The 26,258-nt window shown below is 41.5% G+C and overlaps 1 protein-coding gene across 1 annotated transcript in view; it reads left to right on the plus strand.

The window, feature by feature from the left end:
• STK33 (serine/threonine kinase 33) overlaps window positions 1-26,258 on the plus strand; it is a 227,320-nt gene that overhangs the window by 166,932 nt on the left and 34,130 nt on the right. Inside the window, exons 11-12 of the mRNA XM_075548449.1 lie at window positions 1,910-2,022; window positions 2,427-2,512. Coding sequence (XP_075404564.1) covers window positions 1,910-2,022; window positions 2,427-2,512 — 199 coding nt within the window. The remainder of the gene's footprint in view (window positions 1-1,909; window positions 2,023-2,426; window positions 2,513-26,258) is intronic.

A 26,258-nucleotide genomic window follows, 5' to 3' on the forward strand; every position in this document is an offset into this window, starting at 1 on the left:
ATTCATTTCTACTTCACTGGACAATGATAACATACTTCCTCACGGTGTAATTAACATACATACTCTGTATGGTTGTTATCCTGCGTTGTTTTGAATTCCTGTGGATGCAACCGAGAGGATAGGAAGGCTTTAAGAGCCATTTTTCATGTCTTAGATTGCCTTTTTCTGGATGTGCAGGAAATTGCTGTCATAAAATTTCATATGCTGCTGATTGACCAACCATTAGATACATTTTTACGAAAGTAAAATTGCAAAGGAAAGAAAAAAGTGGAATTTAAAAAACATAGCCCTTGAGCTATAGTTGAATGCAAGTCAGGCAGTGCAGCCTCAGCTAAGAAACTGGTTGATGTGCACATCCCTGGTTGATAACGGGCTCAGTGAGCCGGGCTTCTGCTGGCCTGGCCTTGTCATCATAGATAGTCGTTGTCCATAAGGTCATTGTTCTGGCTTTGTTTTCTATGAACTTTTTGTTGCATTTTAAAACTAAACAACAGTGAGGCAAGGAAGATGGGAAGGTCAGCATGAGCTGGACAAATAAAAACAAAGTTTTAGAAGATAGGTTTTCACAATAATTGGATACATGCCACTCTCTTTACAAGAAGATATTGGTGATTGAAAAGCTCGGTTGCCCAGCCTAGTTTGAGAGGCTGCTAGAATGAAAGCAACATTCCCTTCCCCCAGGGAAACTCATCACCATCATCATCATGAAAAAATAAGCATCAAATTTAGTTTTGTTCAGAAAATGTTCGTCAGGCAGATTTTTAGAATACGTATGGAAAAATATAACCAAAGAACATTAGTAAAAAACTAATCTCTAAAAGACTTAGATTATTATGTTAGGGACACACTATATTAGCCGTTTGGGCAACATACTTGAATTACACCATTTTATTCCTTCAACAATAAAACGGGAAAACATAATTCTGAGAGCTGGAGAATAAACATGCAGAGGTGCTTCTGTGGGGAGGCCAGGGCCAACTTCCGTCTGCTGGTCCTTGGGAAAAGGTGCCCGGCTTCCGATGTCAAGGTTGGTCACAATGGCAAAGGATACATCCTGAAGAAGGGAGCTAAGCCTTTAAGTACATCCTTGCAGTATTGGAACACTTATTGAAGTGGTAGTTTCCAGGAATTGCTATATTCTTTGTGAAGTACAGAACATAATTAGAAAAGATTCTAAATTTACAGAGTTCCTGTATTATAGAACACACAAACAAGTCTATGTTTATAAACACTACTCAGGGTTTTGCCTACATTAGCTTTTAGTCTTCCTAAGTGAAGAGTCAAATCATCATCATCTAATATTCCTCATTTAGCTCTTTGTTACTGCATTTGAGGAAGTAAGGCCATCTTCATGGCCTTTTGGCTGTGACCCAGAGCCTGTTGACAGTCCTAGGGTTATTCTTGGTTTATTATTATCATTACATTTGTATAGTGTTTTACAGTCGATTCAACTTTTCATGGCCATCTGGTAACTGTATTTTTCCGTTAGCCCTGGTTGGATTGTATTTTCCCATATTTCTTTACACTTGCCCTTGCTGCAGTGTATCTCCTCCCTACCGTGTATGTAAACTCACACGTCCCCCCACTCCTTATTTTAGTCCCATATAAACTCAGTCTTTCACCAGGTGAAAGAATTGGGGGACTTTTTGCAAATCTGGAGGTTTCAATGTATAACTGTATATTACTGCTCCTACTAGGTAGGTCATCTCTCCCAACTGAGGTAAGAGCCTAGCGCTGATCTAGTACAATCCTTTTCTATAGCCAGAGAGGTATCCATTTCTTCCTTTTATTTAAATATGATGGGCTTCTACCTCCAAGGCCTCTAGAACCTTAATTTTTAATAGCTTTGTTTTGATTATTTTGTGTATTTTTAATTAAGAAAACACACACGCCATTTCCTTTGTTGTAGATTATGTGGAGAGCCTCCCTTTTTGGCAAACTCAGAAGATAAACTTTTTGAACTAATAAGAAAGGGAGAGCTACATTTTGAAGATCCAGTCTGGGATTCCGTAAGTGACTATGGTAAGGACAGACTTCTGCTACCATTTACTACAGCAAGTATAGCTAATATAATAAACTCAGTCAGTAATTCAGATATTTGAAACCTGCTTAGTCATTACATTTTGTTGTGTAAATAAAGCAAATGTTATTTACTTATGGAGTGAGTGTTATTTTCATTGTGACTTTTTAATAAAGAAGAGGAAATTTGATGATCATCAGACTAATTTTTACTCTAGGCTATGCTTAGAGAGTCCAGGCAATAAGACAGTTTGGTCCTTTAACTTATTAGCTATCTACTTTGATGAAGTTAATTTGCAATTGGCATTTTTCCATGTCATACAAACTCAAACTTAAATAAGTTGGAAAAATGAATATTAGTTATAATGAAGAAGAGTAAGATTTTCAAAAAAATTTCCTATTTGCAGCTACAAGTGCTTTGAAACAACTGATGAAAGTGGACCCTGCTCACAGAATCACAGCTAAAGAGTTGCTAGACACCCAGTGGATAACAGTAAGCCGCAGTAGCACTTAGTTCTTGTCTTTCCGGCATGGTAACACTGCTTATGACTTTTAATGTGACCTTGTAGTTTACTCTTCTGCATATTGTATCTGTTCTGGCATCTGTAGTGTGTATATGTATTTAAAGCAGTCAATTAGTTTCATCAGATGACCACTTAAATTATTGCGTCGTGGCACAGTGTTGAAGTGATGTTGCCGAGTTGTTACAGCTATAACCACACAGTTTGGTGATATACGAGGGGATGCCCCCAAACCTGTTGGGATGTGAGGAGTACAGTGCACTTGGAATTCATTCCACCAGGTCAGACTGTTTATCCTGCTTTCTATTTAGAGGCTCTGAAAAGATTGGGTAAAGTGTGTGACAAAAAAGGCCTGATTTGTGGCAGACAGAGGATTGGTTTTGCCACCATGACACTACACCTGCTCAAGCAGCCATTTCAGTGTACCAGATTTTGGCCAAAAAAACAAACAAACATGCCTCTCTTGCCCCACACACCTCACTCACCTGACCTCGCTCCGTGCGTCTTTTGTCTCCACGAATGAAGAGGACATGAAAGGACAGCAATTTGATGACATAGAAGAGGTGCAGAAAAAGGGAGGGAGGTGCTGTCAGCCACCCAAACAGATGAGTTTGGAAAATGTTTCCTAGAGTGGAATCACAGATTTGGCAAATATATTAAGGTGATAAGGTTGTTTTATAAAAAGCAAAACATAAGAGTTGTATGAGTCCCTAATAAAATGTAAAGAAAGAAAAGAGGAGAAAAAATGATTTGGGCAAAGAATGTACAGATGTGCTTTATACAATTGATGTATGTATATGTATGGACTGTGATAAGAGTTGTATGAGCCCCTAATAAATTGTTAAAAAAAGATGGAGCTAAATGATATTTAAAATGTAGGTTTTAATAAATATTATAGTGCTAATTTTATTAGATTTAAAAAAAAAGCAAAACATAACTTTGAAAAACAAAAAAAAATTCAGGATTTTTTGAAGGGTACCCCCTTGTGTGTGTCACATATATAATATGCTTATGCATTTAAGTGATCTTTACTCAATGTTATAAATTATACAGTAGAATAGAGCTAAGAAATGTCCATTATTAAAACTATGGATTTTTGAGAATAGTTTGTATAGTTCAGTGATATTTGTTTAGTTCTCTTGACCCATGATTTCTCTTTGGGGGGCTTGTATCAGTGTCTTCAAACAGTGGTTGTTAGCTTGTTTGACTCTTGAGTGCTTACTATTTGCATATTGCTTTCTGTTATTAGGCTAAAGGCCACAAGCATACCCCTGAAACCAGAATGTTATTTGGTCACAGTAGGAATTTTGGAAGAGATAGTTACCTTCCTTCCAGTCTTCTCTAACTTTTGTACTCCTAGGGTTCCTGACTTTTACCTGGAAAAATTGCTATGCAATTAAAGGGATTTGTTGCTGAGTCTTTGCTACTCTACTGGCAGTATGACAGTCGTGACTTGCAAGTGGCCGTGTGTGTAGATTCTCAGAGGTGTTCTTAAATGAAGGCAAGGGATAGTTCGCAATCGCTTCCTTTTTCTTGGTGACTGGGATACTGATGTGGTAGCTGGAGTTAGAGAAGCCACTTTAGACCACAAAATGGAATTTATTTTATGGCGATGGCAAAATGTCAAGAAGCAAGGGCCCAGGGCTCTGAGCTCACAGTGTGTCCTTATTAAGCCTGGACTGTTCACCCCTAGACTTGAAGTCATGCTTAAGGCTCTGCAAAATATGCAGCTGAACCCGTAATACGCCATAAATACTTACTTAGTGAATGAGCGATCCGGTAAGTGAGAAGGTCTGTAAGTATGTCAGAAAGTATCTGAGGACTCAGGTTGAAGAGCTTTATAGACACATGGGAGTATTCCTAAGCAGGATGCATCTATTGGGGGGGAGGGAACAAAATGATTGAGCATCTGTTAATTGCTTATGTTAGTTGCTTGGTGATACATGATATGATTATACCCAAAACATAAATGAGCATACTCTTAAAAGATCATTCTAATTGCTGGGCTGGGGAGTGACTTGGAAATAGAGTCCTAGACAACCGTTGGAGGAGTAGTATTGAGAGATGATGATGGCACACACAGTATGGTAGCAATTTAAATTATGAAAATAGCTCTGAGCTATACATTGAAAGGTGTTACTCTTAAAGTGCGGTGGCTGATTCAATGAGGGTGGAGACATCCAAGGACTTGAAGATACTCTTTAGGTTTTACTGTAACTACGGGTTAGGTGCTAGTGCCACTTGCTGGGATGTGAGAGACGGAGAGAAATGGAGTCTCTCCCCAGAGAAGGGTGGTGAATCAGGAGTTCTATATTAGTGTACAAAATTTGAGACCATATTAGGCATCTGTGATAAGGTAAAAGTGCTTAAATATGACTATTCGAGCTATGTGTTTGAAGCTCCACCAAATGATTGAATGGGACCGTGCAAATAGGGTGTGTGAAACAATTTTGAGTGCCGTTCCCCTGTGTATAAGAGAGCCATCTCCAAAGTCTATTTTCAGGATTTCTTGGGGACTTATATTGCTTTGCTCCCCTCGCTGCTCTGTTGGACTCCCTTCCTGTTTCACCCCAGTGTGTAGGGGTGGGTGGGTGGAGTGTGTCAGACCAGGCACAGTTCCCACAATGTCTCCAGTGCTGTCCCCTGTAGCACTATGGGTCAGTGAGGGGACATTGTGTTTCATGGTGGGGCCAGCCCCACGGTTCGCTTTGTGCATTGGCTGCTTCAATAAGGAATGTCATTGAGGCTTGTTGGGCCAGGATGCAGTTCTCTCTCTCTCTCTCACGCACGCTCGCTCGCTCGCTCGCTCTCCCTTTTGTTTGCTTCAGTGTGCTCTGGGCAGACCCGCCACTCTCCCCAAGCTATATCTTTACTTCTATCCTCTGCAGTGCATTCTTCAGGGGGAAGGGTCTATGTAGCTGGGACTGGTCCTGGCCCACAGACCTTATTGTTAGTTCACTGCTTCATGCCTGTATGGTGCCCTTGAGGGTTGGCACCCCAGGAATCAGTGGGCAGGGTTTGGTACTTTACTAGATCCGATTGGAAACCATTCAGAATGATCAGCAGACAGACCTGGAACTGTTTGTAGGCTTCTTTTCTTTTTCTTATGTCTCTCCATAGAAGACAGGCAGGATAACCAATTCCAAGGAGAAAATAATGGGCCCATGGCTCCCGGGGGATGTGGGAGAAGAAAAGGTGGGAGAAAGGAAGCAGGGGGCCAACAAACCCAGGGCTAAGGGAACAATAAGAGATCTAAAATTGTTGGCAAGGAGGGTGTAGGATACCTGATGGGGTTTGGTCGAGTCCAATGTAGCTGAGAGAAAGTACTGAGAGTTGAATGAAGGTTGAACGTGATGGTGGGACAGGAAGAAAGGAAAAAAGAAATAGAGGAAAGAAGTAGGAGGCTAACGACACTTACAGAGGTATAAATATAGGGATGCACATATGTAAATATATTAAGATATGTGTTAGTCTAGGTAGACTAGAGAAACAAATCCATGGACACACATGTGTGTACAAGAGCAATCGAACATTTAGAAAACATCCCTGCCCAATCCAGATCAAGTCCATAAGTCCAATATTAGCCCATATTTCTGTTACCAATCTATCAAGTCCTCTTCAGACTCAAGAAACACATGCAATGACGCCAAATGCAGAAGCTCACAGACCAGTGGGTAGAAAGTCTTTGGATCCAGTGTCATTGGAAACATCTCAGCGCTGTCAGGGATCTCTCTGTAGTTTCTCTGGCTTCCGAGGTCAGATTGTGTCCATGTGGCTTGTCTTCTGCAGTGTCTCCCAGGAAGTGGCACAGAGAGAGAAGTGTCTTCCACTTCCAAGGAGGGAAGGACCAGATTTCCCAGAATTCTCATGCCCACAGAAGTCTCATTGGCTTTCTCCAGATTGGCAGCATAGACTACACCCTGACATTCTCTCTTTTTAAATTGTTTTATTAGAGGCTCATACAACTCATCACAATCCATACACACATCAATTATGTAAAACACATTTGTACATTCATTGCCCTCATCATTCTCAAAACATCTGCTCTCCACCCAAGCCCCTGGTATCAGCTCCTCATTCCCCTCCTCCCTCCGTCCCTCCCTTCCTCATGAACCCCTGATAATTTACAAATTATTATTTTGTCATATCTTACACTGTCCAATGTCTCCTTTCACCTACTTTTCTGTTGTCCACCCCCCAGGGAAGAGGTTATATATAGATCCTTGTAATCGTTTCCCCCTTTCCAACCCCCCCCCACCCTCCCAGTATCGCTACTCACACCACTGGTCCTGAAGGTATCATCCTCCCTGGATTCCCTGTGTTTCCAGTTCCTATCTGTACCAGTGTACATCCTCTGGTCAAGCCAGATTTGTAAGGTAGAATTGGGATCATGATAGTAGGGGGAGAGTAAGCATTTAGGAACTAGAGGAAAGTTATATGTTTCATCGTTGCTACACCGCATCCTGACTGGCTCATCTCCTCCCTGATATCCTTCTGTAAAGGGATGTCCAGTGGCCTACAAATGGGCTTTGGGTCTCCACTCTGCACTCTCCACCTCATTCACAATGATATGATTTTTTGTTCTGATGATGCCTGATCCCTTTGACACCTTATGATCGCACAGGCTGGTGTGCTTCTTCCATGTGGGCTTTGTTACTTCTGAGCTAGGTGGCCACTTGCTTACCTTTAAGCCTTTAAGTCTCCAGATGCTATATCTTTTGATAGCCAGGCACCATCAACTTTCTTCACCATATTTGCTTATGCACCGCTTTTTCTTTAGTGATTGTGTTGGGAGGGTGAGCATCATAGAATGCCAATTTAATAGAACAAAGTATTCTTGGATTGAGAGAACACTTGAGTGGAGGCCCAATGTCCATCTGCTACCTTAATACTAAATCTATAAATATATGCACATAGATCTATTGCCCGAGTCTCATATATAAATATATTTACATATGTACATGCCTTTATTTAGACCTCTATAAACGCCCTTTGCCTCCTAGCTCTTTCCTCTATTTCCTTTGAGTTTTCTCTTGTCCCACTATCATGCTCAGGCTTCATTTGGGTTTCAGTAATTCTTCTTGGTTGCGTTACCCTTGATCACACCCTACCAGGCCTCATACACCCTCCTCACTACCCATTTGCATCACTGTTGTTCCCTTGTCCCTGGGTTTGTTAACACCACTACCTTTCCTCCCACTTCCTCCTCTCCCATGTCCCCCCAGAACTGTCGGTCCCGTTGCTTTCTCCTCCAGATTGTTCATCCAGCCTATCTTATTTAGACAGACCTGCGGAGATAATAACCTGCACAAAAACAAGACAGAGCAAAATCAAACAATAATACCAACAACAAACCAATGACAAAAAAACCCAAAACAACACACAACAAGAAAGAAAAGCTTGTAGTTAGCTCAAGGACTGTTTTTTGGCCTTTAGGAGTGTTTTTCAGTCCAGTCTGTTTGGGCACCACACCCTGGCCCCAAAGTCCACCTTCGGCATTCCCTGGGGACCTCGCCGCTCCATTCCCTTGCTGTTCTGTTGCACCCACTTAGTGTTTTGCCTTGGTGTGGCAGGATCAGATCGGTCACAGTTCCCACACTGTGCCTCCAGTGTTGTCCCCTGTAGTGCTATGGGTCAGTGAGGGATGTCATGTCTCATAGTGTGGCTGACCATGTGGTCTTCTCTGTGGACTGACTGCTCTGAGTGGGAACATCATCCTCAAGTCTGGGGGGCCAGGATGTGCTCCACTTTCTCCTCCTCCCCCTTCTTCTGCTCTCGTGTGCTCCAATCAGATATGTCTAGAGCTGCAGATTCAGTGCCGTCCTCTGAAATAAATTCTTCTGGGGAGAGGGGCAGGTGTACACGTAGTTGGGCCAGCCCCTCAGACCGCTCCACTGGTTCCCTATTGCACGCTGGCATATTGCATTCACATCTTGGAGCATTGGGTTGACGTCTGGTCCCGCTTTCTCTGTGGAGATATAAACATTACCCTCCCCTTGGGTGGATTAGTGCCCTGTGCCCCAGCTACCCATTTCTTTTTATTTATCTGCCTATCTGCACATTTATTTATTTATCTATTTATTTATTCCCTTTCCTCACCTCCTCTTTAGTTGGCTACCATATGTATCCCTGTATTTGGTCTGATCCCTGCCATACTACTTGGTCCTCACCCCAGGAATGTTTGTATATAGTAGCTTTTTCCCTATGCCCATTTTGCTTTTTTTTTTTTTTTAAGCTTACCTCGGGATTTATGTTGTACTTGGCCTTTTGTGCTTGGCTTACTTCGCTTAGCATGATTTCCTCCAGTTCTTCCCATGCAGAGATGTGCTTCATATGTTCATCACTGCTTTTTAGAGGTGTATAGTATTCCATTGTATGTATGTACCAGAGTTTTTTAATCCACTCATCAGTTGATGGAAATTTGTTTTTTTTCTAACTCCTTGCAAGTGTCAACTGTGCCACGATGAACACTGGAGCACAGATGTCTGGTCGGGGTTTGTTTCTTGCCTCTTCTGAGTATATGGCCAGTAGGGAGATTACTGGGTCATATGGTAAGTCGATTTCCATCTGTTTTAGATATCGCCAGATCGATTTCCATAGTGGCTGTACATGCTTGCAGGTCCACCAGCAGTGGATGAGAGTTCCTGTCTCCTCACAGCCCCTCCAACACTTGTTGCTTTCTGATTTTTTGGAATTGGGCTATCTTTGAGGGTGTTAGGTGGTACCTCATTGTCGCTTTAATTTGCATTTCTGTTATGGCTAAAGATCAAGAACATTTTCTCAAATGTTTGTTGGCCATTCAGATTTCTGACCCTGTGAAATTTCTGTTCAGGGCCTTTGCCCACTTCCTCAGTGGACAATTAGTTTTTTTCTTTTTGGAAGCTAGCAGAGTATTGTAGATTTTAGTAATAAGGCCTTTGTCTGATGTGTAATTGCTAAAGATGTTTTCCTAGTCCATGGACTCTTATTACTCTCTAGTTGAATCCTTTTGATGTACATAGATGTCTTATCTTCAGTATATCCCATTTGTCAGTTTGTGCCTCCTCTGTGTGTGTGTCCTTACCTATTTCTGATAGCCTATGTAGTCCCTGTGCCAAAGATCTAGATGGCCCTAATAGTTTGGGGTTTAACTTCAAGGTCTGTGATCCAGCTTGTGCATGGAGTGAGATAAGGGTCTTGCTTCATTTTTCTGCAGGTAAATATCTATTTTTTCCAGCATTTGTTAAAGAGGGCATCTGCTTCCCATTGGATATTTTTTGGGCCCTTATTAAAGATCAGTTGTCTGTATGCTGATGATTTTATTTCTGGGTTTTCAGTTCTTTTGCATTGGTCTGAGGATCTGTCATTGTACCAATACCATGTGGTTTTGACAACTGTGTGTACATAGTATGTGCTAAAGTCAGGTAAAGCAAGCCCTCCCACGGTGTCCTTCTTCTTGAGGAGTTCTCTGCTAATTCTGGGCTTCTTCCCTCTCCATATGAAGTTGGTAATAAGTTTTTCCATTTCTTTGAAGAAAGATGAGGGTAATTGTATTGGGATTGCATTAGACTTATATAATACCTTTGGCAGAACTGACATCTTTACTATATTGTGTCTTTTAGTCCACGAGCATGGGATATTCTTTCATTTGTTGAGGTCACCCTTGGTATCTTTTAACTGTGTTCTGCAGTTTCCCCCATATAGATCTTTTGTTCTTTTAGTCAGGTATATCCCTAGATATTTCAATTTGTGTTTAGCATTGTGAAGGGTATCACCTTTTTGATCTCCTCTTCTGTGGTCTTATCTGATGTGTATAACAGTCCGATGGACTTCTGTTTGCTGATCTTGTATCCTGTCACTCTACCAAACTCCTCTATTGCCTCCAGTACTCCTCTTGTGAAATTTTTGGGATTTTCCATATATAACATCATATCATCTGCAAATAACGATAGTTTCACCTCTTCCTTCCCCAGATGAATGAATACCTTTGATGTCTTTTCTTTGCCTTATGCTGTTAGCTGAAACCTCCAGCATGGTATTAAATAAGAGGAGGGGAAAGATGCATCCTTCTCTGGTTCCCTTTTTCAGTAGGATTGTGTTAGTCTATTCTCCACTGACTACCACCTTGGCTGTTGGTTTTTCATATATAGCAACTATTATCTTGAGGATTTTTCCTTCCATTCCTATCTTCTTAAGTGTCTTAAACAGGAATTGGTGTTGGATGTTGTCGAATGCTTTTTCTGCATCTATCGATATTATCATATGGTTCATATAGTTTTGTGTGTTGAAACATCCCTGCATCCCTGGTATGAATCCCACTTGGTCATGGTGAATTATTTGTTTTATACAATTTTGTATTCTGTTGGCTAGTATTTTGTTAAGGATTTTTGCATTGCTGTTCATTAGGGATATTGGTCTGTAGTTTTTGATTCTTGTGGGAGCCTTGCCTGGTTTTGGTATCACTGTTTTATTAGCTTCATAGAAGGAGCTCGGGAGTTTGCTATGTTTTCTATGTTCTGGAAGAGTTTGTGTAGGATTGGTGTTAGGTCTTCCCTAAATGTTTAGTAGAATTCTCCAGTGAAGCCATCTGGTCCAGGGAATTTTTTGTTGGTAATCCCTTGATAACCTTGTCTATTTCTTCTATTGCTATGGGTCTGTTGAGATTTTTGACATCCTTTGGGGAGAGTATAGGGAGGGATTGTTTTTCCAAGAATTTTTCCTTGTCCTCCAAGTTGTTGAATTCATTGGAGTACAATCCTTCATAGTACTGTGTAATTATTCTTTTGATTTCATTAGGGTCTCTCATAATGTTCCCCCTTTCATCCCTCATTCTTGATATTGAAATTTGTTTCCTCCTTTCTTTGGTTAGGCTTGCCAGTGGTCTGTTGATTCTGTTTATCGTTTCAAAGAACCACTTGTAGCAGCATTAATTTTTCGATAGTTTTCTTATTATCCCTCTCTTGAATCTCAGCCCTGATTTTTATTATTTCTTTTCTTTTCCTATTAGTAGGATTGTCCTGCTGGCCCTTCTCTAGTTGTTGTAAATTTTGTGCCAGCATATCAATCATGAGTCTCTCTTCCTTTCTCAGATGTGCATGTATTGCTGTGAAACTTCCTATGATAACTGTGTCCCATAAGTCTTGGGACATTGTGTTCTCGTTCTCGTTGGTTTCTAGAAATTTCCTAATGTCATCTCTGATATGTGCCAGTACACACTCCTTTTGAAATAGAGTTATTCATCCTCCTATTGTTTGCTATTATTTTCTTTGTCTTGCCTTTGTTGACTTCCGGCCTTATGGCATAGTGGTCAGAGAGAGAGGTCTGTATGATATCAATGTGCTTAAATATATGTAGATTCGCCTTATGCCCCAGCAGGTGGTCTATCTTCAAATATGTGCCATGCGAGCTTGAAAATAATGTGATTTTTTTTGTATTTGGATGAAAAGCTCTGCAACTATCAGGTTAAATTGTCTCATGATAGTGTTTAGATCGCTAGCCTCCTTGTTGAGTTTCTTTCCCTGTAATCTATGTTTCTCAGAGAGCAGTATATTGAAGTCATCCACTGTAATTGTTGAGGCTGTGATTTCCTTTTTCATCTTTTAGGGTATTTGGTTGACGTATTCAGTGGGTCTCTCGGGTAATATATGTTTGCAATGCTTAGTGGTTCTTTGTCTACCATTCCCTTGAGCATTATATAGTGTCCCTCCTTATCTCTTTTTATGGTTTGCACTTTGAGGTCAATTTTATCCGAGATCAGGATTGCAACCCCTGCTTATTTTGAATTGCTGTTTGTCTGGTATGCCTTTCTCCAGCCCTTGATTCTCAGCCTGTTTTTGTCTGTAACATTGAGATGTGTCTCCTGTAAGCAGCAGATTACTGGGTTGTGTTTTCTAAACCAGTCTGCTAGCCTCTGTCTTTCAATGCCTGAGTTCAGGCCATTGATATTCAGGGTTATTATCTCCCTCTGCAGACTCTGTGATATCATCTTATACCTTTTATGTTGGGTGTTTTCCTACCTTCCTTTCTTTTATTAGTGTGTTGTGCATGTGTTTGTGTGTGTGTGTATCATACTTGACTTATTTCCATCCTTAAGCCAATGCTATCTTGGGGTCTGTTTTCTCGTTGTTGCCCTCTGGGTGAGGTTGTTCTATGTGGAGGTCTCTTATTTATGCTTGGTGAATGTTGTTCTTCTGCCCATACTGGGTTGGCAAGGGTCTTTTGTAGGGCTGGGTTTCTTCTAACGTATTCTTTGAGTTTTTCATTGTCTGTAAAGACTATTATTTCTCCATCTATCTTGATCAATAATTTGGCTGTGTATTCTTGGGTTTGCTTTGTTTTCCTTTAATTTTTGGAATATGTTACTCCACTCTCTCCTCTTCTTCATAGTTTCTGCTGATAGATCTGAGCATGTTCTTATTTGGGAACCTTTATATATGATTACTTGCTTTCCCCTAGCTGTTCTCACGATTTTCTCCTTTTCCTCGATGTTGGATAGTTTAAATATTATGTGCCTTGGTGATTTCTTGAGATTCAGTCTAGCTTGTGTTCTTTCATCCTCCTGAATGGTTACCTGGTTTTCATTCATTAAGCTGGGGAAGTTTACCTCCAAGAATTCTCTTACTATTGTTGCAGATGACTTCTTTGTTGTGTCTTCCTTCATTAATCCAATGATTCTAATGTTGTTCCACTTCATAGCATCAGACATAGCTCTTAGGTTTTCTTAGGCTTCTCTGATGATCCTATTAGATTTTTGTTCACGTTTGTTAAAGTCTGTTTGCCTGTCCTCCAAGTCATTCATGCTGTTCTCTGCTTCCTCCTGTCGATTCTCGTGGTCCCTGTTTCTGCTACTGGTTTTTGTTATCTCCTCCCTAAGCTCTTGTATTTCCCTTTGGTGTATGGACCTTATCTCCTCTATCATTTCATCCTTTTTTCTGTATTGTTCCCCTCATATCCTGTATGACTCCAAGCAGCATTCTGAGAATTTCTTTCTGTGGCAGCTCAATGTTTGCTTCTTCTATGCATGTTGTTATGTTCAGGATGTCTTCTTTCCTTGCCTTTTGTTTCTCCTGTTTTTTCTTTGAGGTTGTTGGGGCTTATGGCTGTTTGTGTTGCATTGTTTTAGAGGAGCCAGGTGCCATTTTCCAGGCTGTTGAAGAGCACTGACTCTCTCTGGGAGACTTGTAGGAATGCTTCTCTGAAATGCCTACAGCTAATTTCACTATGGAATTAACCTACCACTTTATCCTCCTATGGCTTACCTCTCAGGATAGTGCCCCATAAGGTTGGTGAATTTCCTGCTTTGGTGTTGCGGAGGTTGGGCAGAGGTTCCTGCAGCAGCTTGGAACGTTGACGAGTGTTGGCTGAGCTGCCTTAGGCCTTATGAGGCACTAAGGTAGGAAGGAGGAAGTTCCCTCAGTTACATGGGACAACCAAATAAAAATAGGAGCTCCCCCAGCCACACTAGCAGGAATTCCCCTGTAAGAATTTAGGCGTAGTATCCCCTGGTGGAGGTTTTCAGGGCTTTCCCAAGCCTTGGACCTGCTGCATAAGGTGACGCTCACCTATCTGGGTGGGGCTCAGAGGTAAATACCATAGGCTTAGGGGAGTGCTCTGGAAGTTGGCAGTGGGGTGTGAGAACAGGAAAGAGACGAAGAGGAGGAAAAAAATTTAAAAGTACGCCATACAAAGTAACAATGTAGCTGAGCCCTGATCCCTGCCCATGGAGTTTCAAGGGTTTAGTCCCTGCAGCGGCAAGCTGTGACTGTGTTGAGAAAAAGCCCCTGCATAGTGCCCCCAGACTCTGGGGGGATAGACAGAAGCGAGGGAAACAAAAGTATCAATATAGCTGAGCTCTGATCCCTGCCCATGCAGCTGCAAGGGTTTAGTCCCTGCCTGGAGGCGACGGTGGTAAACTGTTGGCTATGTTGAGATTAAGCCCCTGCGCCGGCTCCAAATGGTCCTGACTTTGGCTGAGACAGTGGCAGGGCTAAGATCAAGCCCTAGCCTGTCTCCCCTGTGGTATGCCAAAAGCCCTCAGCCCCTCAAAACCTTGTGAATCTATGCCTACATTTTGTTTTGATGCTCCTCCTGCAATCCAGCAGTGTTGAATTTCCCTTTAAGTAACTCTTGGGCTGATTTCTGCAGTCCTTCAGGTATGTGTTACTCAGTTGCCGTCTTCCCAGAAGCCCACCCCTACACTCTTAATCCTTAAATGGACACCAGATTAGGTGACTACCACAATATATAATGATAGGGATATAGGTCTATGTACATATATTAAAATGTTAACAATTAAGGTAGTAGGCAGGCATTGCTTCTCTCCTCGAGTACTCCCTTAAAGAATACTTTTTTCTAATAACCTGGCACTCTGTGATGTTTACCTTTCCAACATGATCATTGAAGTCAAAATGTGGTGAAGAAAGCTAATGGTGCCCAGCTACTAAAAGATATAGCAGCTGGGGTCTTAGGGATACAACACAGCTCACACAGACAAGTGGACATTCCCTCACAGAAGGGTCACAAGGAAGGAACAAATCAGCCAGTGTGCAGCATAGCACTGATGGGACATACATTCCTCTAGTTCTTTAATGCTACCTCTCTCCCCCCAATCATAACCCCAGTTCTACCTCACAAATCCAACTAGACCGAAGCATGTTCACCAGTATAGATAAGAGTTCCCAACACATGGAATCCAGGACAGATAGACCCCCTCAGGAACAGTAATGGGAGTAATGATACCATGAGGGTAGGGGGAAGGTGGGGGGAACAACGGGGAGAAATGAGGAACTGATTACAATGATCAATGTATAACACCCCCCATCTCCTCTCTGGGGGACGAAGAACAGAAAGGTGGGCAAAGGGAGACAGTAGACTATGTGAGATATGAAAATAATTTATCAGGGTACATAGGATGAGAGGATTGAGGAGGGAGGGATCTGATACCAAGAGCTCAAGGAGAAAGAAAAGATTTTTAAAATGATGATGGCAAAAATGTACAAATGTGCTTGACACAATGAATGGCTGTATGGATTGTGATAAGAGTTGTATGAGCCCTCAATAAAATGATTTTTAAAAAAGAAAGAAAAAGAAAATGATGATGGCAACATATGTACAAATGTGCTTGACACAATAGATGTAGGGACTGAAATAAGAGTCCTCAATGAAATGATTTATTATTATTATTAATAAAAAGAACGATTTCAGAAGCAGCAGTAGAGAATTCCTGGGATGATCCAGGGAAAAGAATCACCAGTGGTGCATGTTCTTTCAAGATCCCCATCTGAAGCAGTGGAGGCACCAGAGGCCATGCCACACTGAGACCAGAAGCCCCAGAACAGAGGAGTCACATTAGTGAGACCAGAGACAGAGGGACTGTAAGGCAGAGTAGCAGATGGGCTTCCTGGCCCATGGGACAAAGCAGCAGAGGACAAGGTCTGAGAAGCTGAAGGCTGGAGAGAGAGACTTGGCTATTGGCTGAGGAGAGGTGCTACTGTGAATTCAAAGACTGTGTCCTTAACATTTTCTGATCCAGGCTCAGTGGAAATCTGTTTATATTCCTTATAAGCCCATAATTGTCAACATTATTTGTGACTTTTTAAAAATTAAATCATTTCATTGGGGGCTTATACAACTCTCATCACAATCCACACATACATCCATGTGTCAAGCATTTTTGTACATTTGTTTTCCTCATCATTCTCAAGACATTTGCTTTCTACTTGAGCCCCTGGTATTCTCTCCTCATTTTTCCCCTCCATCCCCGCACCCCTCCCCCATAAACCCATGATAATTTATAAATTATTATTATTTTTTCATCTCTTACACATACTTGACTTTTATGTGACTATTGCAACGCGTTATTTCACCCAGCAGAGAGGCAGAGTGCCATCAGCAGCATGCTTGGTGTTAAAATCGGGGAGAAGATGGCTGGAAGATGAAGGCAGGGGCCATGGGCCGTGGGCTGGTATGCAGTTAGAGTCCCCTGATCCCTGTGAAGTCAGAGGAGGTCTGATGTGGCCCTTCTGCTATTGTCTCAATAGACAAAGTAGACCTATCAAATAGTTATTGAATAACTGAGTCCAGAACTGAAGGAGAAGTTTGAACTTGATATAGAAACTTGAGAATCATTAGTATACAAGGATAAGCCAAAAAGTATCACTACAAAATTATCGAAACTTTATTAAACAAAAATAACAGAATGTGAAATTAATGTTTCTCAACATATACTCCATCTGGACTTTCCAGGTCTGAAGTGTTTCCATCTCTCTAATCCTTCCCTGAAGAATTCGGTGCCCTTTGATTTATGCAATGTCAAACTAGCAGTTTGGGAATTCTTGAGCTCAAATCATGTTCTTTTAAAATATTTTCTGCATTTGGGGAATAAAAATCATTCTGAAGGGGAGAGATCAGGGCTGCAGAGTCGATGGGGTGAGGTTCCCATGGAAATGCTCATAGGACAGCTTTTTCCACCCTTAAAGAGTGAGCAGGTGCATTGTCATGATGGGAAAATTTTTCTTCATGCAAATTTCCTGGTCTTTTTCTACCAATCCAATATTCAATTTTCTTAAAAGCTCTTCATAATAAGCCCATGATCGTTCTTCATTCTTCAAGAAAAATCGAACAAGACTACCCTTTTGTGATCCCCCCAAAACAAATGTAATAACCTCCTGAGCTGAACTCTCTGCCTAGGGTTTAACTGGCCCAGTAAATACCCTTAGAAATCACTGTTTTGGAAGGACATTGATCTCTGGATCACATTGATAAACCCAAGACTTGACCTCATGCAGTTCATCCTGTAGAATCATCTTCATTGGCTTCACTCTTGCTTAAATGACTGGAAAGATCTGCTCTCAGCTAGCTGGGTTTTATGCAATGTTTTTGGCATCCATTGAGTCAAAAGTACACTGAAGCCAAGATAGTGCTTACAATGGAAATTGCTGAACTAGAGATCCCAAGTTAAGTAGCGAAAGCATCAATAGTAATTCTATGGTGGTCTTGTATCTGGACTTTAGCTACAGTTTCTTCACTCAATGAGGTATCTGGACTTTAGCTACAGTTTCTTCCCTCTCCTCGCTTATCTTAGAGACCGGCCAGACCGTCCTTAAGATGCTTGAGTCATCTAAGAACATTTTTTGGGGGGGGGGGCACAGTATTCCCATAAACTTGCTCAAAAGTGTCAGTAATTTGGGAAGATATCTATTTGAGTTTTATTACAATCTTGATAATAGATCTGATCTCAGATTTATTTTCTTTCCATGGCCTAAAAAATAGCCTTTTAAGTCATCCTAACCACACTGAGACAGGGATACTACTGGTAGAACTTGTCTGCAGCCATTCACTGTTATCAGAGACATGTGTAAACATGTTTTATTTGAAATACACCCACGCATATTGAACTAGAACTATAGAGGAGATACTCTTTTCTTGCCCTCAGGTATATGCCGTGTAAGCTAATGGGCTTAAGAGAGAAATTAGGAAGAAAGTGTGGATGGAGTGGAGAAGAGGTCTGAGGACTATTCTTTTGGGTTTAATATTTAGAAGAGAAGGACCACGCAGTGGAGGCTGAGAGAGCGAGCTGATGAGCAAGTACTTAGGAGAGTGGTGGCAAGGAAGTTCACTGAGAAGAACATTTGATAAAGTGGAGTAATCAGCTCCCAGATGCTTGCTAGGTGGCCAAGAAGGGAAATGAGACATTTCCATTAGACCAGTGGTTCTCAACCTTCCTAATACCATGACCCTTTAATACAGTTCCTCATGTTGTGGTGACCCCCCCCACAAATAATAAAATTTTGTTGATTGCTACTTCATAATTGTAATTTTGCTACTGTTATGAATCAGGTGGCCCCCAAAGGGGTCGCAACTCACAGGTTGAGAACCACTGCATTAGACTGACCAACCGAGAGGTTGATGGTCCTTTTGAAGGCTCTGGGAAGTTAGATACCATGAATTTACAATGGCATTATTCATCCCTTAAACTCTGCAACTATCCTTTGGCCTTTTTTTTTTTCAAGATCAACAGAACAATAAAACAACAACAAAATAACAACAAAAAGAAAGCCACTGACAAAAATGGAAAAGCCTATAAATAGTTCAAGGTCTGTTTGTTGGCCTGTGGGAGTGTTTTCCAGTGGAGTCTGATGGGGTAGCACACTCTGTCTCCAAAGTCTATTTTTGGTATTCCCCGGGACTTCATTACTTTGCTCCCCTTGTTGCTCTGTTGCATGCCCTTAGTGTTTTGCCTCTCACAAGGGAGTCAGTTTGTGCACAATTCCTGCACTGTGTCTCCAGTGGTGTCCCCACAGTGCTATGGTTTAGTGAGGGACGTCATGTCGTGTCTCTGAGTTGTCTGCTCCAACAAGCCTTGGGTCTTTGTGGGCCAGGATGTTCTCCTGTCCCTCTCCATCCCTTTTCATTTCTCCCGTGTACTCTAATCAGATGTGCCCCTCTTCCCAAGCTGTAGGGGGAGGAGAGGCATTTCTATTTTTTTAAAAATAGGCTTTTTTCAAGAATAGAGTATATGAGGGAACTTCAAAAAGTCTGGGGAAGTGCATTATCTTTTTATTTAATTTCCCCACAAAGTTTTGGCAGCTCCCTTGCATTTGATCTCTTTTTTGAATGTGTTGAACTCTCAAAGGATTCTATACAGGAAATTTTTATGCCTAAATTGTAGAAGTGAACTATCAGCTAGATCCTTGTAAAACCACTGAGAGTAGATTTGTACTGCGCTCATTGCCGTCAAGTCAATTCCAACTGAAGTCGGCCCCATAGGGGTGTAGAACTGTCCCTCCAGGTTTCTGTGACTGTAAGTCTTTACAGGAGTAGAAAGCCTCCTCTTACTCCTGCTAAGTGGCTGGTGGTTTCGAATCACTGACCTTGTGGTTAGCAGCCCAAAGCATAACCCATTATGCAACTGGGGTTGGTCTGCCTTAAGACTATCCCTTTTTCAGCATCACACATTCAAGCGTCGCCATATAATTGTTTGTTGTCTAAGTTGTGTAACTATTTCTGGCTTTGGTCATCTTTCTGGAAGTTTTCATTTTGAGCCTCTGTAGGAAGTCGTTGTCAGATGGATAGAGAAGTGACACAGAGTGTTCGTGATATTGATGCCGAGGAGCCCGGTGTATGAAGTACAGAAGAATACTGACATTTTACAAACTTCTAAGAGGCGCCTTTCTTTTCTTCTGAACTACTTGAAGCCTCGCTTCTTATAATTCACAGCCTCTGTTTGAAAGACTCTAAAGAAATCATGATAGTTCTTTCTGTGTCTTGCTCCTTTATAAGCAGAGTTTATCTTTTGCAGTAACTCATACATAGGAGTATTTTTCCCCCAAAGAGCTCGATTGGATAAAAAGTTTCTGTCATTGTATATTTTGAAATGTGGTTCATATCTGACAAAATTGCTTCTCAGTGTTCTTGTAGATGAATGGAATCTAAAATGAACACATATTATCACTCTGATTTCAGAAATCAAATGGTAGATGAGAGGAAACAGCCAAGAAATGACTTTTCTATTCAGGAGGAGTTTGATGTTGACTCCCATTGCCAGTGTGCCTAGTCTTCTCGAACTGTTCTGTTTCTTTCTTTCTTTGTGTTCTCCTTCCTGTCGGCTACAAGCCAGGATGTTGTTGCTTCATATTAGAGAATTGCAATTGCTTCATGGTGTCCCATCAAGTCCTCTGGTGACCCTAGGAGTCTACACCTTTAACTAGCTTTTTGTTTTCTTTTTTCGCTATTTCCTATGCCCACCGGTATCCCAGGCATTTCTTACATCCATGCTATACATTAAGGAAATAATTTTCCTTCGGTGATTTGATCTGTGCTGTCCTTATTCATATATCCACCAGTTCTTCAGCAGACTTTTGTGTATGTGCCATGTTCTAGGCCGTGTGCTACGTAATAAAAATGAAGACATGGTCTGTGCCATAAGGAATTTACAATTTAGTAAGAGACAGGAGTGGTGTATAAGATACAATGTAAGGAAGAAATGACAAGAAATTGCCAAATGACCAGAGGAGGACAGGCAGGTGTGTTAGACTGGGTTGACTACAGAAACAAATCCAGAGACACTCATAAATATATAAGGAAGAGCTTGATATCAAAGAGTAATTGTATATTAAGAAAATGCACCAGCCCAGTCCAGGTCATAAGTCTGATATTAGCCCAGAAGTCCAATACTAGTTAAAAAATTCTTCTGCAGACTCCCACAGTCACATGCAGTGATGTGAAATGCAGAAAGATCAGAGACTGGTGGGTGTAAAGGCTTATGGAAGCATCTCAGTGCTGATGCAGTTCTCCGTGTGCATCCTCTAACTCACTGAGTGTCTCAGCAGCAGGAAGGGGAAGCAGAGAGAGAGAGAGAGAGAGAGTGTGTGTGTGTGTGTGTGTGTGTGTGTGTGTGTGTGGCCCGCCCCTAGGGAGAAGAGAGGAAGTTCCTAGAATCCTCATGAGAAGGCCACACCCACAAGGAGGCATATCAGGCTGTGACCTGATTGACAAGTTAGATTCCATCCCTATACCTATTTATTACATTAACATGAGATTATTTAACTACCACAGCAAGCAAATGTGAAATCAAGGATGTTCAATTTCACTGTGTAAGATACTTGACATAAAGAAACAGGACATAAGACTTAAAAAATAAAGAACATTGGGAGATTAAAAAAGAAACTTTTCTTCTTTGGGAACTTGGGGCCTTGAATTCCAAGCTGAGACATTTTAACTTTGCTCCATGTTGCTGTCGTTTGGCGCTTGGTTCCAAATCACAGTGACCCTGTGTGCTACAGCGTGAGACACTGCTTATCCCTGCACCGTCCGCACAACCCTTCCTATGTCGGGGCTCCCTGTGGCACCCACTGTGTCAGTCTGCCTCCCCAAGAACCTTCTCTTTTTCACTGCCTCGCTGCCAAAAGTGATCTTTGCCAGGGACTGGTCTCTTCTCCTGCCGTCACATACAAAGTATGTGAGATGAAGGGCCACCAACCTTGCCTCTAAGGAGCATTCTGGCTATACTTCTTCCAGACAGATTGTGGGTTCTTTGGGCAGTCATGGCACTTCCAATGTTCTTTGCCAGCACCATAATGCAAACACATCAGTTCTGCTTCTGTCTCCTTATTCCATGTCCAACTCTCACATGCTGATGGGCAATGAAGAATATCACGGCTTCCAAGGGGCAGGCACACAGAGTCCTCAAAGTAACCTGTGCTTGCTTCTAACGCTCTCAGAGAGGCTTTCCGCAGCAGATTCACCCAATGCCAAGTGTCATTTTATCTTTTGACTGCTGATTCCATGAACTTTGATTGTGAATCTGAGAAGATGAACTCCTTGGTAATTTCAATCGTTTCTCCATTTATCATGATGGTACCTGTTGGTATCTGTTGGTCTAGTTGTAGGATTCTGATCCTCTTTGAGTTACAATTCATAATGAAGGCTGCGATCTTGATCATCTTCAGCAAGGACTTCAGGAACTCCTTACTTCCAGCAGGCAAAGCTGTGTTATTTGCATATGGCAGTTTGTGAATGAGCCTTCATCCAATCCTGATGCCCATTCTTCTTCATAGGATCCATCTTTGTTTGATAGTGAATGGCAATGGTATGTTCTTTTAAATAAAAAATATATAGTTTATATCTATGTTGGTTTCACCTGCATCTTTTCATTGCCTTCCACCAGGAGCTGTACAGGGGTGCATAAAGATAAACAGAGCACAGAGCTCCCCCTTGAGGAATTTACATGTCTCAGGCTTACTTGGCTTTCGAGTCACACTCTGCACAGGCCACTTGTAACCAAGATGCTGGGTTTAACTTCAGAACAAACTTTCCTAAGGTGTGACCAGAACCTGTATTCATAACTTTACACACACCTTTCAGATTTTGCTGTTTAGCATTTGACCTTTAGCCTTAATGCATGCACTCAGTAAGAGGGTGGCTATTCCCTGATGCCAGTTGCTCGCTGCTGGTCAGTCCTTTCTGATATTTCTGTCTTAACGGTAAAACGTTTCATCAAATTTAATTCATTATAGAATATATAATTTTCTACATAGTATAAGTAGTAATAGTTAAAGTAGATGTTTAATTATTTTATCTATGTAATATCCATCACATTCACTTTCAAAATTTAAGCTAGCTCTGCTTAATCAGAAACTTTAGATTTTTTTCTTCCATTGAACTTATATTAACACTTATTCCACATAATTTTATCTGAAAATAATATATTTTTGTTGAAAGGCCTTTATTTTTAAAATTTTAAAATCATTTTATTAGGGGCTCATACAACTCTTATCGCAATCCATACATTCATCCATTGTGTCAAGCACATTTGTACATTTGTTGGCATCATCATTCTCAAAGCATTTGCTTTTTACTTGGGCCTTTGGTATCTGTACCTCATTTTCCCCCTCCCTCCCCCCTTTCCCACACAAACCCTTGACAATTTATAAATTATTATTTTTTCAAGTCTTGCACTGTCCAATGTCTCCTTTCACCCACTTTTCTGTTGTCTGTCCCCCAGGGAGGAGGTTATATGTAGATCCTTGTAATAGGTTCCCCCTTTCTACCCCACCTTCCCTCCACCCTCCTGGTATCGCCACTCTTAACACTTGTTCTGAGGGGTTCATCTGTCCTGGATTCCCTATGTTTCCAGATCCTATCTGTACCCGTGTACATACTCTGGTCTAGCCGGATTTGTAAGGTAGACTTGGCATCATGATAGTGGGGGTGGGGGGGGGAGGAAGCATTTAGGAACTAGAGGAAAGTTGTATGTTTCATCATTGCTGTACTGCACCCTGACTGGCTTGTCTCCTCCTTGTGACCCTTTTGTAAGGGGATGTCCAGTTGCCTACAAATTGCCTTTGGGTCCCCACTCCGCAACCCCCCTCATTCACAATGATATGATATTTTGTTCTTTAATGCCTGATACCTGATCCTTTTGACAGCTCATGATCACACAGGCTGGTGTGCTTCTTCCATGTGGACTTTGTTGCTTCTCAGCTAGATGGCAGCTTGTTTATCTTTAAGCCTTTAACACCCCAGATGCTATATATTTTGATAGCCGGGTACTATCAGTTTTCTTTTCATTTGCTTATGCACCTGCTTTGTCTTCAGCAATCGTGTGGGAAGGTGAGCATCATGGAATGCCAGTTTAGTAGAACAAAGTGTTCTTGCATTGAGGGGGTACTTGAGTGGAGGTCCAGTGTCTACCTGCTACCTTAATACTAGACTTATAAATATATGCACTTAGATCTATTTCCTCATCATCATAAATAAATGTATTTACATATGTACATGCCTGTATTTAAACCCCCATAAATGCCCTTTGCCTCCTAGCTCTTTCCTCTATTTCCTTTTACTTTCCTCTTGTCCCACTATCATGCGCAGCCTTTGTTTGGGTTTCAGTAATTCCTCTTGGTTACATTGCCCATGATCGAGCCCTACCAGGCTCTTATACCCTCCTTGCCACTGATTTTTGATCACTTGTTGTTCCGTTGTCCCTGGATTTGTTAACACCACTTACTTTCCCCCACTTTCCCCTCTCCCATGTCCCCTCTGGAACCATTGGTCCCGTCGTTTTCTCCTCCAGATTGTTATCTTGCCTATCGTAAGCAGAGATAATAATATGTACAAAAACAAGACATAGCAAAACAAAACAACAAAAAGAAGAGAAAACAAAACAGCAACGACAAAAAAATCCTGTAAATAGTTAAAGGTCTGTTTGTTGACCTTTAGAAGTGTTTTCTAGTTGAGTCTGATTGGGTGCCATGCTGTAGCCCCAAAGTCTACTTTTGGTACTCCCTAGGGACTTCCTTGCTCTGCTCCCCTTGCTGCTCTGTTGCACGTAAAAGGCCTTTATTAATAACCATCCTCTAACATGTCTAATTCTACAAAATGTTTCACATATATTTAAAAATTAGTTTTATTTCCTATGTCCATGTCTGTAAATGTTTAAAAATTACTCAAGACTGATTTTTCATTGTGGTGACCTATACATTATTAAAACAACATAGTTATTATTATAAAATAGTTATAAATATAACAAGTAAAATTAAATTGGAAATATAGTTCTTAATGGATGGGTAGGGCTCTTTTCTTCCTAAGTTAATTCATCAATTTATGACTGAGTAATTACTTGCTGTTGGAGTGAAACAGGGTTCAGCATCAATTCTATTGTTGTTTTGGGTTTAATAGTTATATGTACATAAATAATGTACACTTACATAAATAAGTAGATATGAATGAGAGGAGCTTTGTCACAGCAATGCTGCTCAATTCTTTAGTCCTTTTGAATTATATGCTGGGGCTTCAAAAGAGTTCCTGGTAAATCAAATGAAAAGATAAATCTTGAGTAACTTGGTGAGACAGTTCATGATAGCAAGTTAAAGCATGTTTTGAAGTGGTGTTTATGATAGGCGAAGGTGAAGCCTAGACAGAGTTAAAACAGAAGGACAAAAACAAACCAAAGTTCTTCTCATCCTCTACTGGTGACGGTGATGTTTTCCCTGAGAGTTTGACAGCAGAGCAGTGCCACGCGGAAGTGCTGCGTGACTGGGAAGCTAAGGAAAGCGAGTGGAAGTGGCCGATGTTAGGTACTGACTCTTCCCTCTTGGCCTCCCAACTCTAGGTCTGGTAGGCTATACCTGTAGGTGTCCTCAGCCTAATGCTTCTTTCTGGGGGAGGGGTCTGGTAAGGGTTAAGCCCTTAGGAAGTCAGTTTTAGGTGCCTGAGGTTCTTTCCTGTGCCCTTCCTTGATCTCTTGGGGCTGAGGGCCCAATTCTGATCTCAGAACCAGCAGACCCTATCCTCTTTCAGGTGTATGAGCACATAGGCCACCATGAGAAGAAGAGAATTTAGAATAAACTGTCCAAGAACAAGTGAACATATGATCTTAGACTGAGTTTTCTAGAGACACAAAACCAGTGACATTCATTTATGCATAAGAAATAACTTTATATCAACAAAGAATTTTTCTATAAAAAAATTGACCCAACCCAGGCCAACTCAAGTCAATGGATCCAGTGCTACCTGAAGGCCTCTTCAAACTCACAGAGCTGCTGGTGGATGAAACAGGAAGACTAAGGGGAAGTTGGGCCATAACAGACCTGTGGGTGCTGAGTCCTACCACTTCCAGTTGTCAGCACCCTGTATGGGTGTCAACCCCAGAGTCAGAACCCATGCAGGCAGGCGGGCGGGCAGGCGGGCGGGCGGGGGAGCGGGCAGAGAGGACCAGAGAGTGAGAGGCATTTCCGGGTCTCTCTCATGAAATGACCACAACCACAAGGAGGCATCATGAACCTGTGACTTGATTGTGAAACGGATTCCACCCCTAGCTCCACACAGGTACCCACATTACTAACAGTATTAAACAAGAATGTGAAATAATAAAAACTGAACCAAGTAGAACCATTTAGGCATGGAAAATAGAGTAGTTGAAGTATAGGGTGCAATTATGTAAGATGAATAGTAAAGTGAATGCATCTGAAATGATTAAAAATGCTAGATGATCAGATTTTCATAACTTTACAGAGGAAGTTGGGAAGGCTATATGAATTGGAAATATAAAATAAGATCTAAGGCATGTGGCAGGCGTCCTCAAAGTACGGCCTGCAGACCACAGGCCGCCGAGGACATTTATCCAGCCCGCCGGGTGTTTTTGCCCCGTTTGTTTTTTTACTTCAAAATAAGATATGTGCAGTGTACATAGGAATTTGTTCATTTTTTTAAAAGCTATAGTCTGGCCCTCCAATGGGTCTG

The sequence above is a fragment of the Tenrec ecaudatus genome, chromosome 4 (assembly GCF_050624435.1).
Source record: "Tenrec ecaudatus isolate mTenEca1 chromosome 4, mTenEca1.hap1, whole genome shotgun sequence".
Lineage (NCBI taxonomy): Eukaryota > Metazoa > Chordata > Mammalia > Afrosoricida > Tenrecidae > Tenrec > Tenrec ecaudatus.